This window comes from Cariama cristata, unplaced genomic scaffold (assembly GCF_000690535.1).
Source record: "Cariama cristata isolate BGI_N322 unplaced genomic scaffold, ASM69053v1 scaffold4885, whole genome shotgun sequence".
Taxonomy (NCBI): Eukaryota; Metazoa; Chordata; class Aves; order Cariamiformes; family Cariamidae; genus Cariama; species Cariama cristata.
In genome coordinates, this window is record NW_009619207.1 from 2,577 (window position 1) to 17,857 (window position 15,281).

General features: G+C 41.0%; 1 protein-coding gene across 1 annotated transcript in view; it reads left to right on the forward strand.

Annotated features, from left to right (window-relative positions):
• The window catches only part of LOC104162428 (CUB and sushi domain-containing protein 2-like), a gene marked incomplete at its 5' end in the record, with an annotated part of 281,493 nt that overhangs the window by 800 nt on the left and 265,412 nt on the right, over window positions 1-15,281 (forward strand). Inside the window, 2 exon segments of the mRNA XM_009701143.1 lie at window positions 5,251-5,280; window positions 6,595-6,811. Of these exon segments, the coding sequence (XP_009699445.1) occupies window positions 5,251-5,280; window positions 6,595-6,811 (247 nt within the window).

The following is a 15,281-nucleotide window of genomic DNA, read 5'->3' on the forward strand; positions in this document are numbered from 1 at the left end:
GAAAACTCACATACTGCTTTTGATTTGAGGTGGATGTTATAATTCTTTTTGGACTTGGCAGTAGTGGCATGAGCTGGATTCAGATAAAATGTATGTTCTTTGCCCTTGCATTCTTCAGTTTATCACTCCATGTGTTCAGAGAGAAAAAGGCACTGGCTATCTGAGATGTAAATCATCCCCTTGATGATGTTCTTGGATCTACTGGCTTTTGATTAAAAGTTATAGTTAATGGAATGTCTCTGCATTATTTATTACCCAGAAGGCTTTGATATAAGACTGTAGGTTAAGTTAAAACTATGAAAAGGTGAATACTTAGGGAAACAAGGCTTAGATTTATGAAGTGTGAAGATACTTTCCCTGTTTGTTCATGTAAATTGTGTGAGCAAGACAGTCAAAACTAGGATATGGGTAAACTACTTACTGTTTGTGATTGTAATGATTTAGAAGACTACTGTGTAAGGAAGCATAATTAGTTGCTAATAAAGTATTCAAAACAGTAAACATGGGGGAAAAGGAACATTTTTCCTATTTAGATGGCAGATCAAACTGTTTAAACAAATTGGAGCTCTTAAAGATGAACTGGTCAATAGAGAGGATGAGTCTTGAGTATGTTCTTTTTGGGGAGGAGGTTGTGAAAAGACCTTTGTGAAGAAGCTAGCTGTGAATATTTCACAACCTACTCCGTGTTCTGACGCCTCTTGGGAACAGGGTTTGTGCCTTCATGCGAAGAGGAGTGTTCAGTAGGGACCTGAGGTGTTGATCCTGTGCGATGGCATAGACCCAGTTGTGTGAGAACCCCAGTCTCGTCTGGTTTCACATCTGTCATCCCAGAAAGAAAGCTGGGGCACTTGTGCACCAAGTTTGGCTGTCCTAACTGTGTCTCCATCCTTGAGCTCTGCCCTACTTGTCAAGGCCTCCAAATGTGCTCTCAGGGTGCTGAAAACCGATGTCAGCATTTGAGTACTGTTTGAGTTAGGATCTGCTGTCTCAGTTTGAAGAACTTTATGCAATGAAGGTGAATGACTCTGAACAGTAATGTAAATAGAAAAAATTGAGGAGCTGCTGATGTATGAGCAGGATTTGCTCCTGGTATTTTGGGCCAGGATGGAATGTGTTTGTGTGTCTGCAGGATAATGATTTCAGTTTTCTTGGGGAAAGACTTTTTTTATGTTTGTCTGTTTCATTAAATAGGCTAGAAGAACACAAAATGAAAACGTTTGTGCCTAACAATAACTAAAGAAAATGACAATACCAAAACCTGCTGCATTAAGGAGAAGGCAGCCATGTATCACCCATAGATGATACTGCTGAGAGCAAGTCAGTGTATATGATTTGATATTTGTTCCTTTTGAATTGTGCAGTGACCATACATCGGTGTTTGCTAAATTAGATTTCTACTGAGAAACAAAGTGCATCAACTTATATTTTAGGAAGCACTTCAGAAATAAATTCTACTTCCCTCTCTCTAAAGCATTGCTTCCTTAGATATTAATACAGTGACAATCAACATAATTAAAATACTTCCTTGATTTACACCACTGTAGATCTGGCCTGGTAAGTTTAAGGAATTGAAAGTAGGTGGAAGATTTCCTTTGCACTTGTAAAGTCAGAGAATGCCTTTGTTTTGTTATTTAGCTTCTCACAACTTGGTGAAGATTTGTAGTGACAGAATTTAAATGTACAAGTTTCTCTGAGTCTGTGGAGCAGCTGAAATTCTATGTCGAGTGATGATACCCAGTCCCAGCCAGGGACTTGAAGGTTACAGCAGCCAAGGCAGCTCACTCCTGTGTCTAAGTGTTGCTTATTTGAAGGAAATAACAAAAGTCTGTTACTATGAATGTGCTAGAATGATTGAGTCTCCACTTTCATAAATGTAACCTGGTTTGTTTTGATCAATCTGCAGTGTCCATCATGACTGCCAGTCATGAGACGCTGAAGACATGAGGGACCAGTTAATGCTACCCTGTAGGCACTGGTGGGTGAACTGGTTCTGCTCCAGAACTCAACTAGCCATGTTCCATTAGGCAGAGGCCACTCAAACTGGAGTGACTGACATGAGAACAGTCCTGTGCTCATGTGTCTAAACAACTTCAGATATACAGTGTAAATAAACCTCCCGCTAGCTTCCATCTCCAGTCATGTAGCTTGTACCATCAAAAGAAGGCTTGGTTTTTGAGCACAAGGACATTCTTCCTGGCCTCCTTGTGGCAAGAGGCTGATCGATACCCGGAATGAAGCTTGAGGGGTTTGCAACTTTCCTGCTTAAGCAAGAGGCAGCCAGAGCTGTATTCAACTGATATTTATTTTTTGCTTAAGTGTCCAGTCATGTTAAGTTTTGTGGCGTGTGGATTAACTGTGTATTGTAAAATGCCTCAGGCAGCCCATACTTCTGTTAGAAGTGCAGTTCTTCTTTGAGCATATTGCAAAATAAATATTTCATCATTTTCCTTGTGCATATGAGCCAGAAGTGAAGCTGATTAGTCCTTTTACATTGTTCAAGCAGGGTATACTTCACAAAACAAGTATTGTAAGTGGAGACTGGCAAAGCTGACTTTTAAGCTCTGCCACTGAGGAAATGGTTATGCCCTTGGATAAAGGTGTTTTTCTGCAAAGCCTCAAACCCTCTGCAAGCATGGGTTTCCTTGGGTTCTGTTTTTTGTCTCCATCTTAGATTGTGATCCCTTTGGAGGAAGGCTCTGTCCGCTGAATAGTGCCAAATATGATAATGCCTTTGTCCTTGTCTGGAAGCTTTAAGTGCCACTGCAATAAAATTACACTGATGCATTCATTAAAAAGATATACTCTCTTAATAAACCACTTTCCAGAATTGAAAATAGCAGGTTGCGTTGGCAGAGTACAAGTTGGAATTAGCTCCATTCTCAAACTGGTCATCTCTGTTGCAAAACAGGACATATGCCCAAAAACACATATCTACTGATGAGTTTCATGTTGGTTTATACTTTCAGAAAGAACGAGTTCATGAATAATGATGTTAGAAGCTGAGGTATCTACAGTAAATATTTACATTGCCACATGACAGCTGATCCCTTGGCTCTGTGTATTTACCTTTCTCATTCACTGTTGTAGCTTTTGAATAAAGAGTGGTGAATTGAGGGGGGGAAACACAACCATTCTGCAAGGGTTGTAATTCTGGTGATACCAGGGCTGATGGTGAATCTCCAGCAGGTGTAAAGAAAGTGGTCCCTGGATACAGCCTGTCCTGTCACTGCTGCCTGGTATAGCTCCATCAGAGCTGAGGCAAAGGCCAAGGCAGGCGGTTGATGATCCAGGAGAGAAGCTGCTGTGTTCCCCTTGCTTGCAGTGGGTGTGTGGAGGTGCCTGGTGTCCAACCTCTGGGTTGGAGAGAATGCCCCAGAAACTTTCAAAGAATTTTGTTCTCTGTCAAACATGAGGTCACCTGGAACTTTGTACTACAGACCTTTCAGTACCTTTCTACTTATTCCTGCTCCTGAGCCAAAGGGATAAAGAATTGGCTTTGCAAGTCTTCAGAGGAAAAATGGAGTATTTCCTTGTCATGTACTTCAGATTTTAGATAAGGTTTTGTCAGTCAAGCCTGAGCTGAACTAACTCAAACCTGAAAGCAAATTATAGAGTATGCATAAATTCTTTTGGGGGTTCCTGGATCTCTTTCCCATGCCTGCTGACTTTTTCCAGCAGCATCCAATATAAATGAAGTTCCCTGCTATTACAGTTGATGAAGAATATATTGCTTTCCACTTTGCCAGCTTTTGGAAAACTAATTTTTGTTGGCAATAAGCACTTTTCTTTAGCGGTGTCCAAAGCACATCTTGGTCAAAATCATGAACGTGCAAATATTTCAGTAGATTGATTTGATATGTTGTAAAACTGTGTCCTATTTTTCGATTACTTATTTGATTTTTTTCAACTGGGTTTAAGATTATGTACATCTTCTTGGCCTTTGTTTGTTCTTTTTTTTAATCACTAATTATACAAGGATGGCATGAACTTACATTGATCTTAAAGCTTGATGCCTTTCATATGACCTTGAGAATGTTTGGAACATGGTGTCTCTGACCTTGAATTTATTTTCTGAATTTCATGCAGCATCAGTAGCTTTTATACCATCAGGAAACGGACAGATACAGCCTCTTTAATTTCCCAATTTCCTTAAATTGTTCTGATGACATTTACTTACAATTAAAATAAAAAATGTGCAGTAGAGACAGATTCAATATCCCCACATTGCCTATTGAGTGCCAGTCTGCTTGAAGAAAAGAGGATGTGATTGAATTTTAGAGAACTGGAGCTTATGGTTCTTTGGCAGTCTCCAAGTTATTAAACCAAACCGGGCCTAATTTTACCACTCTGTGGTAACGGTAATATTCCCAGTCCTATGCAGCTTTCTGGCACCAAACTAATACATCCTTTCAGTGAACTCTACAAATAAATGGAGCTGAAGTGGAGGAGGGAGGTAGATTTCACTCTTGTATGTATTATGTATTGACAAAATGCACTGAGGCAGATGCCAGGTGCTATAGAAATGCAAAATACTTTAGTCTGCCCTTGTTAATGAGTTATGTGCCTAGCTCAGTTTTAGTCCCTGGTGGATTATGGGGCTGTCCTAACTCTCATTTGATATAATAAACATGATACAAAAAAAACTTCCCTGGGTAGTAAATACGATTGACCATTTTAGATTCATAAAGGTGTGAACTTGTGTCTTGCAGAGAGAAGTTCCACTAAGCGTTTTTGCACCAAAGTAGGTCAATTTAATTAAAACTGGCTTTAATGAGCACTGCTCTGCAGTTCTTTACCTGTAGCTGCTTGGCACTCAGAAGTGCAAATGCCATTGCTGCCTTTGAAAAAGCAACGAGAAACCAGAAAAGTAATTTCTAATCTAATTCATTTCAACTTGAAAGCTGCGGTTATCTACATAAGCAGCAGTAAACAGTCCGGTGTTGGTAAGAAAAGCCAGAGTAAATGCAGGCAGCAGTGATGAGCAGCTCTGATGCTGGCCGTAGGATAAAGGTGAAATTCTGCTTTTGGTCTCATGACAGTTGCTTTGTAAACCGTCTGGAATTTAGCTTTGGTGTGGAGGAGTTATTCCATTAAAAGCCAGTAGAAGTTATACCAATTCGTTTGGGGAGAATTTTTCTTAGTGCCTCAAAAGACATTTGGGTAAAGTAGCAGTGAAGAGGGAGGGAAACACTAAGGAGAATTTGTCGTTTAGGCTGTTGCCAAAACATAATTGTGTACTTGTTTCCCCAGAGAGAAGAAAATCTCATATACCCAGAAATTGTACATCATAGCTGTTGATCTTTATCTTTGGGATGCAGTGTTCAGAAAGGAAAATGGATTTGAGGGAGGTGTTAAGTATTTAGTTGGTGAGTAGAGGACTAGTCTTTTGTCTTAGAAGATGTAGCTCTACAGCAGCTACTTAGGAATACTGATTGGAAGACATTTGCTATGTGTTGAGCCTGCATGAAGAGTGGAAACCTTTCAGAACTCGTTGAGAGAAAACAGAGCAGCCCGAGAAGGCTGGGTCTAGCCAACGGTTTCTTCCCTGTGTACCCCCATCAGGTCTATTAGGAGTATATGGTGTTACCGCTGACGGCAGCTCTTGGCTCTGGGCCACAGTCTGTGTTGCTTTGGGGTGTGCAGGGTATTGCGGTCTGGGGTATGCAGACCAGAGGCCAAGTGGGAACATGCCTTTTCCTTACAACCGTCTGCATGGAAAGGCCCTGTATAAAACCCATCGGCTCTTTTCCCTGCTAGGAGGTAGTTTCAGACCACTGAGCAATGTTTACCAGAAAGAATGTGGATGAGGAAAAAAGAACTGCTGTTCTAGGAAGTTACAAAGATACGGGATTTTTCTTTTTTTTTTTTTGTTCCAAATAACTATTTGAGAATGGTTTATTTGTTAAAGCCTTTGGACTGTGTCCTGCTCTTTCTAGAGTCAGGACAATAATTTCTGATCCTTTGCCATTCAGCTTTCACGCAGTCTTGTCCAGACAGACTACTCATTTGGTGACTCAGTTTCTCATTATGTATTACGTCCATTACAGTTTTTGGCCTTTCAAGGTGAGGAGTGGTCTGTCTCTGCACAGTTGAGCCCTGATCTGCCTCTTATTCATGTGTAACTAAGGGTAAAAGACACTGTCAGCTTTGGCATTGTCATTCTACTGTTTGATGGTCTCTGAACCCCTCATCTGTGAGGCACTCAGCATGGCCAGGTGCTCTTGAAACCTGTTGAATCCCTAAATGCGTGGTGTATGATAAAGAGTATATTGGACTTTGTTGTGGGCTGTGAAAGGATGTCCGAGTAAGCATCCATCTCCCAGTTACGGTCAGCAGCTGCTGTAATCCAGCTGTTACTAGCCCATTACACTTAGAGCTAGAGGGAGCAGTGCCCAAGAGATGAGTGTCTGGGGTCCGAGTTCCTGTAGGAAGGACAGAGATGCATCTTTAGATTTTACCTTTATCTGTTCCCTGGGACCATGAACTGAGAAGAAATTCAGTGTAAAGAATCCTGTATGATCTGTTCTGATGGTGAAGATATTAAATGTATATCCTACACAATTTGACTTGTACTTTTGTCTTTTCTCTTGCCAGCCCAGAACTGCAGTCACGTTTTGCAGGGCCCAAATGGGACAATACAGAGTCCAGGCTTTCCATATGGATATCCAAATTACGCAAACTGCACGTGGACAATCACTGCTGAGGAGCAGAACAGGATACAGCTTGTTTTCCAGTCCTTTGCGTTAGAGGAAGATTTTGATGTGTTATCTATCTACGATGGACTGCCTCAGCAGGGGAATCTGAGAACAAGGTACATTGTTCATAAAGGTGTTCCTGTTTCTGCCATTGGGATTAAATCTAGGTTGGACATTAATGCTGCAATAAACTGGGAGTGCTTCTTCATGAGCAGTTCTTATAGTTGTTTTGATTTGTTATCACTCATAAGGTTTGAGATGTTTCTCTGAATGCCTGACAGTAATGATTTATCAAGAGTCATTCTAGACATCCGGGTAAGTTAATTAGAAAATGGAGCAAGAGGAAAGCAGAGCTAATGTGCAGAGGAGCTTTCCTCAATCCAAAAGAGATTCTATGAGTGGGAGGACGGATAATGGGTCTCAGTTTTTATAGCTCTGCTGAATGCTTTGTTGGGTGCATTTGGGTAATTCCCTAAGTTGCAGTCTGTTCATCAGCTGGACAGGGGTGATATTTTCTCACATCTGACTGAAGTGTTGGATCTTTAGGTGTAAGGAGTTATCGAGTAAATATAGTTTAGTATGAAGACTCTCCATGGATTCTGATCTCTGAGGCTTTCAGGTACAGTCCTGGTATTAATAAAAAGTTAAATGAGAGGCTGATTCTTGAAAAAAATAATGTATTGTGGTAGCAAATGTTACATGACATGTCAGACTCCTGCATTTGAAGGAGTCGTGATCTCAGACCTCCAGATCTGAGGCATAGATTAAATCAGCTTGGTGACCTGTGACGTGGCTACTGTCGTCTGATGTGGCATCTGATTGCAGGTAAAGTCTGACAGTAATACGTTCAAAAGGTGAAAGAAAAGCGGCAACATCCAGTGTTAGAATCCCTAGTAAGAATGCTGTAGTCGTGGACAGTCCTGGAAATTAATTTGACTTCAGACCACTTCAGCTTAAGACAAATCCTTTGACCTCAGCGTCTTGTCTAACCCAACTGGAAAATCTGAATTAAAGAAACACTGGTGAAAATCAGCTCTTTATGTAGATGATTTCAGTTACACAAATAAATCATATCTTCATCTTGCAACTGTGCTTGAGAATCATCTTAATTATGGGGCCTCATCATTGAATCAGAAGGTAGCATAGTGCTTTGCTTTGGGTATCATGTAAAGGATGCCTACGTCTGGTATAGAATTCTGCTCAGGGAACTTTGTATGGTGAGTAGTCAATGCTGCTCTTGCCCTGAGAAGCTCCTGGCAAATTGCTCTGCTCATCAGCAGTGCCAGATGTTTCCTTTTGCCATCCAGATGTCAGTGGGAGGTTCTTCTGAAGAAGCAAAATCTGTGAATGAAATTAATTCAGAATTAGGACTGTAGTGGAGTAAATTAGTAAGATACTATAGATGAGTTGCATCTAGGTATTGCTCTGAGCTACTTGTAAGCGTGATACAATTATAGATAGAAGTAACAGAAAGGGCATCTTCCTGCAGTTAACCAGTACAACAAAACTCTGAGATTACAGCTTGGGTACTGCCCTGATAGTTTGTAGCCCTGCATCGGGGGAAGGCGAGGAGACAAATAAGGACCTTCCTCTGCATCACTGGTGAACTTCATGTACAACTTGGGTAGATAAGTGGAAGATACGAGATGAAACCAGGAGCACAGAGCAGTGTGAGGATGTTTCATTTTTAATGAGGAGATAAGGTGTTCAGGAAATGATGTGTATTTAGTACAATGGGGGAAAGTGAAATAAATGGGGAGGGGGGGAAGGTATTGAGGAGGCTTTCTAGAGGTCTGAAAGCACTTACAGAGGGTTTACAAAAGTAGGTGAGATAGGGACTCTTGCATGATGGATGCTTGCGTTCTTCCCCTGAATGTTTCTAGATGAGTGACTTCAAAACCTGGAACTTGTTCCTATGTGCTGCTTGGTGTCTCACTTCTTTGTTCAACTAATATTTTTTTTTTGCCTATCAATCTTGCCTCATTAAACTCTGTAGCTGTTGCCCAACATTGGTGTTTTTTTCTTTTTTCTTCTTTCTTCCTTTTTTCTTTTTTCCTGTGGCTATCAATTTTGTTTTTTCTCGGACTGCTTTCCAAATGTACTCAATTCATCATCGAAGTGCAGCACTTGAAGATGGATGACCATGCGTCATTCATCAAAACTCATGCTACCAGGAGGCGGGCCAAAATAAGCTGTAAGCAAGTGTTGTAAAAGAAGGGGATTAAAAAAGCATACTTCTGTAGAGAAGGTGGTAACTGTTTTGTTCAGTGTATTCAAGGCTGATCAACAAAAGGGTTAACAGAGGAACTGTGTATCTTTACTTCTCCCACTCTTGAGCTTACATTGTTGAGCATCCCTGATGTATTTCAGTAGGTTGTGCCTGCTTGACTGGGAGGAGAGAATGATCCTGGTGTCGATGACTTTTTTGTGCCGAGGGATGGAGAAGGGTTGGTTGTGTCAATACCCTGTTGTTCTCTTTAAGCCGTATGTTCCCAAGAGCTTCCTTAGCCTGATGTGTCACAGTGTCATGTCTATGTGCATTTCTGAGAAGGGGTTAAAAATTGTTCATCATGTGCTGGCAAACACCCTGTTGTCTTGCAATTTAATGTGGTGTGAAAGTTCCCTAATAGAATAAGAGCAGACTTAATCCAATGAGACATTTGCTAATAAACTGCCTTACTGTATATTAGGGAATTTGCATTGTGTGTTTGTGATGAGTATGTGAATATTAAATGAGTTTCAGTGTCTTAATTTAGACATCCAGGGCTGTTGTCATCTTTCAGTGCCATGACTTTGTTTTGTTTGCTAAAATCAGAGCTTGTTTCTGAGTCCTTTTCAGCTTCTTTCAAATAATTTGTTTTTTCCCAACATCGTACACCGGCTTTCAGCAGGGACCACTGTAACAATCTTCTTTGAAACCTGAGGACAGTGATGGCTGCAGATTTGTCTCTCCCTTGACTTGAGGAGGAAAGCTATGTGTTTTCACTAGTTCAAATGAGATTTGTGGCTTCCCTTTGCTGCCTGTATATGGTTTTCCCTGCTCTTAAGCAGTTTTTGTGCTCATTACACCAGACCAAATTCTCCCAAATGCTCATCCTTCAAGCTCCTAGCTATTCTGGACTGCCAGTGGGATCTGAGGGGATGCATGTGGAGACCAGATCTGAAAACTGCAGTTCCTTGGGAATAGTCTCTTTGCCAGTTGCCATTGTGCTTTGCTGATTGTGTCATGGTTAAGAGGATGCTCCAGTTGGGTTCGTTGCCTGATTGGTTTCCCACTGTGTTGGGCTTAGAAGCTCAACAGAGACCTGACTAAAATTTGAATATTTGGAGTTGTTTATGGATCTAAGATTGCTATGGGATTTGAGACACGCTTTGCACCTTTTTGTGTCAGACTTTTTATGTGACATAACCAGGCAGTAGTTAACAAGAAAGTCACGTGACATATTTAAGTTGTTTTTTTTTTCATCTGCTGCTGATAATTTGCGGGATGCTTTTAATGTGAGAATCTTAAATTAGTTGCTGATGCCCTTATTTGAAGTTTCAGGCTTGCACTTAGATCCAGGGAAGATATATTTACAGTATATCTGGTAAGTCAGTCACTTCAGATACCTAATTCTGTTTTCCTGAAGGAAGCTATTGAATTTACACTCAAAAATAGGACTGGTCAATTTAGAAAATCAGATTTGTATTTTTTTCCTTCCAAGGATGTTTAAAATGGCTTTGGAAAGCCCAAGGGACAGAATATGCAATCTTTTTTACCAGGAGAGGCTGCTCACTTGCATACGTGCTGAACAATGCTAGGGTAAATTTTATGATCTTGCAACCCATGGACTTTCCTTCCCTGTGGGATGTGGATAGGTAGTTGCATTGTCTTCTGGTCTGCTTTTCCTGTGCAAAAGAAATGTTTCAATGATACTGAATTTGTTTGGCTAAGAAAATGTTTCTTTGAGCCACTGTATCAAGAAAAATAAGTCTTTATTATAGGCAGAACCTCAGGAGTGCAGTTTGCATTTCCACAGAAGTTACTAGGAAGTGTGTATTTACACAGCTGTGAGGAACTGTCGCATTCTGTCTATGGAGTGTGTAGGGTTAGGGAAAATATTTGCAAATCATTAGTGCAATAGCTTCATACTTAAAGAAGAAATCTATGCTGCCTTTAGCTGACTGGCACTGTGAATAACCTATCTTCTGGCTCGCGTCTCAACGCTATGCACAGTGTCTTCTGTTAAAGTTGCTGTTGCTTGTTAGAGATACTCATCCTTCTTCCCTGACAAATGGGTGAGGAGTTGAGAAGGACTGGCATCAATATGCTGTGTATGCAGATAAAAACCACATGATCTCTTCAGCCATATTTAATTGACTGAAAGATTAAGTATTTTGTTTGAACTTAAAATTGTGATACCAGTGATAAGAGTTGAATTATCTACTGGGATGACCTATTTACAGATACAACAGGAGTACCTGTATCTTGCCTGTTTCTCCTTGATAACCTTTTAATTACTCTTTGAAAAATTGGACTGGGTGACTTGTACTTAATTACCAATCAAGAGAACAAAGCTTTTGATCTTAAAAACAATGGAAGGTAGGAGGGGACAAAGGGAATGGCGTAGGAGAGAATTCCCTACAGGTGCCATGTGCTCTCACTTGCAGAAATGCAGCCCTGGGTTAAAATGACGTGCTGGGGTTCTGGCTTCACAGGTACTGGGTTTGCTGGGGTTCAGTGCTCTTAAAAAAAATTCCTGGAGAAATAGCATTTGCCATCTGGTAATGCACAGAACTTACATTAGGATTTGGTGTTGAGTAACCTTTGGTCCTGTGTGGCTACCTCATGTCTCCAAGGTGACTACAGTTCTTTCTACTAAGGATAAAGATAAATAAAAAGGAGGGCCAGCTAAATCCTTTTGTCATCTTCAGTGAACTTGAGAATCCTAACTCCCTTTTCCCCTTAGTAGAGTCTTTTGTCACTTCACATTAACTCCGGGGGGGGGGAACCAACAACAACAAAAACTTTACATTCTCTGTAGAATAAAATACACCCCCCCAAGATACTCGTTTGAGCTGCTCCAGTGGCATTAGGGCTTTGGCCGATGACCCTGTCATTTCGTTCTGAGGAAGTGCTGAATATTTAAACTTCATCTGTGAGATAATTGATGGAACTAGATCTGAAAGTCCAGGAAAGCTAATGGAGTTAATGCAACTGCATCTCAGGCTGTTCAGTTTTGAGAGGCTGTATTCAATTTTTCTGTATTTATTAGGAGAGTGTGCATCAGGATTAGTGATAAAAGCTGGTGATTAAATTGGGGTGGGAGCTTTTTCCCTACCACCATGCTGAATACAGTAGGCTTAGGAGGGGGTCTGAATCTGATCTCTTGGCAGCCTGTTAAGCAGATGGAGAGGTAAGTTGATGGAGTAGCTTTGGTCCTGGTTTAAGGATTAAAGGATCTGCTCTCTCACGACATTGCTTGTCCTGTACGAACACAGCTTGTCTGCGGCAAGGCCTGCCATTGCGTTGGGGTCTGTACCGTATCTGGTAAAACAGGATCTTGTTGAAAATTGGAGCCTTTTATGGCTGATGAATAAAACACTAATTGGGGAGGTAGTTTCCTGGCTGATCGTTATTCCACATTTAGTCTATTGGATTACAGAATTTCTTCCAGGTATGGCTCTCCCCTGCTGTTTTTAGTACAGGGGCTGTCTCTACTTGGACATTAAGGTGTTGCTGTTACTTAAATAGTGTTTTATTTTCAAAATTGGTTTTGTTTTCCTTCTAAACTGCTGATTAACCATGTTTACAGGTAAAACCTACTAGCAAACCTTGACAATGACTCTTGTTTCATATTAAGGTATGCTAGGTGTATTAAGTGTAGAAAGATTTTCTGTAATTGGACAACATCTAATAGATTTTAATTGAGACTCTTCACTGGAACAGTCTGCTTTTGATAGATCTGTGAGCACTGAATGCCGTTAGTAATTGAGGTAGGTTTTAAATGGGTGAATTTAAGTAGTATGTGGAAATTCTGGGGAGGATCATTGTGTCCTTAGTCTTCCATGCCCAACTTGATGCAACTCATGAAAGCCTCCTGGGTCCTCTAATGTTGAGCTATGGAGGGAAGGAAGGGGAAATGCTCCTGAAGTGCCAGTGTAGGATGCTGCTGATGTGTTTGTTGGCCAGTGAAGTCCAATGTGCAGTGCACGTAGACAGCGGACAGGAGTTGTATTAGACTTTACTGTTAAGCTCTTGTAGCATAATGTATTATGCTTCCCTCCTCAGCTTTTCCTCTTGCAGTTTATCTGCATTGTCTGACAACACAGGGCTTTGCTTCTGATAATAGGAAGTGGTTGCTGAAGCCCAGGATCATATATTTTTCTCTAGATCCCTCTAGCTGATGCTTGGTTTTACATCAGGTGGACTTTTAATATGATGACTGCAAGCCTTGTAGACAATGGAAGTAGAGCGTTGTGAATGTGATCTGATGTATCATCAGTATATGGACCCTGCGGTGCCCACATCTACAGTGTTCCAGGGCAATGGCATCTGCATGCCGAGATCCCCAGTAGCTTTCACGGGGTTGCTCCTTTTCCTTATCAAACATGGCTAATGATAAAGACAGTAGCGACTGGTGCTCTACTAATAACTGCTCTATACAGAGAAAGTTTATCGTCTTTTTATGCATGTATGTATGTTGTGTCTAAAGCGATAGTCAGACACTTTTAGTCATCTCGAGTCGTTTATTTTTGACAGAGTTGCTTTGATTCTTTTAGCAGGAGTGGCAATTTACAAAACCAGAAGGTGAGCTTTTGGGGTCAGAGCAAGTGAGATTAGATTTGATTTTCTTTTTTTTAGCAGCAGAGGGAGAGAAATTGAACTAACCCATAGCCCTTGCACAGTGCTTTTCATTTTTTGATTATACAGTGCTTTGAGAAGGAACAGGTCTACTGTGTTGTTATAGAAGGGAGAAACAGCACAGGGAAGTTCAGTGAGTTGCCTTAGGCAGCACAGTCAGTTATTAGCTGTTGGCTATTAGTTATTGAACTCGGCTTGCCCAGTTGTGTTACTGCAGAACTGAACGATAAGGAGGTGACTACAGCCTGATCCTGCTTGCGTAAGAACCTGTACAAAAGGTCTCTTGACTTCATTAGTACAGAATCAGGTTTTCAAAAATAATTTTGCTTTTAGTCAATAGACATTGACATCGGTTAGCATCAAGATGGCCACTTTCTTCACTGCTCATTAGTGTCAGTCTGCCACGAGGAGGATGCTGTGAGCAGCGCAGCAAAGCGATGGGCGTGCAGAGGTGGTGGTGCAAGCAGCACTGGCAGAGCACTGGGGTGCACTGGTGGTCCTGCATAAGAGCACAAGATGGATGGCTTAGTCCTGTTCTGAGCCCAGCAGCTGCTCTGCTCAGTGGCACTGGGCAAATTACTTATCTCAGTTTTTCCCATCTGTAAAATGACATAACGTTTTATTTTTGCAAGTTAAATTTGTAAAATACTTACAAGCCCCCAGTTGGAGGGTCTGTATGCTAACCTGGGGAAAGAGAATCAAAGTACAAAACACAAAGTTGACAGCTGTGCCTTTTAATCCGTTTTCCTGAAGGGAGGAAAAATGTGTGCACTTTCATGTTATCTTTTGAATGCAGTGAGTCTTTAGGTCAAGAAGTTTTTGTATCTGTAAGGTTTGACCTTGAGAGTTTCTCAGGCAAAGCACCTCCTTAGACAGTGTGTATTTCCCTTTTATCCAAATTAATGAAAGTCTACAGGAAATGATACAATCTTACTAGATCATTGAAGTTACAGTGACATTGTGGACTGCTATTACTTGCAGTCTCAAATAGAAAATTGACAAATCTTCAGTGCAGGTTGATTCCAATTCATTATGCTCCTGGTGGGCGGCAGAGGGTGGCCCAGCTGCTTTTAAACTATTCAGAATTGGATTTTGGTGTGCTGCAAGAGCAACTGCTGACATCTGGTCCTTTTTATTAATAAAGAATGTAATTGTCTGTTTGCCATTTCATAACTGTTTGGGAACCATAAAGGCTTCTGCTGTCCAAAGATGCGGTAATTGTCCGTATATCTTTAGCGCATTTTATAATATTTAGGCTTACAATTGGTTAGAGCTGCTATAGTGGAATAAAAGGTTTAGGAAGGAGATAAATATTTTCATTTGAACTGTTCGGTAGCTTATGTTGTTGCTCATCAGTGTGTAAATTGAAGTGTGAAATGCTGTTGTTCTAGCATTTTTATATAGTACTTTTTTAGCTATTGAAGTCAGGCGCTTTAGCTATCCCGGTGCATGACAAGGCATCCTCTCACTGAAGTTATTCCCACTTTGTGTGGCAAAGGAGGAGTATGGAACAAAAGAAGGGATGAACTCCAGGGCAAGCAGTGGCTTTGCTGGATTCGAACCCAGGGCTTTTCCCCTCAGTGCGTTGTGCGTTACTGGGCTCTCCTGCTGGCCATCAGCAGTTAGCGACATTTTTATCCTGTTTCTGCTCAGCATTCGGCGTTCACACAAGATGCAAGTGAATAGAGAATTAGATATGACATGAATCAATATTAGTGTATTTTTGGATAAATCATCAGCAG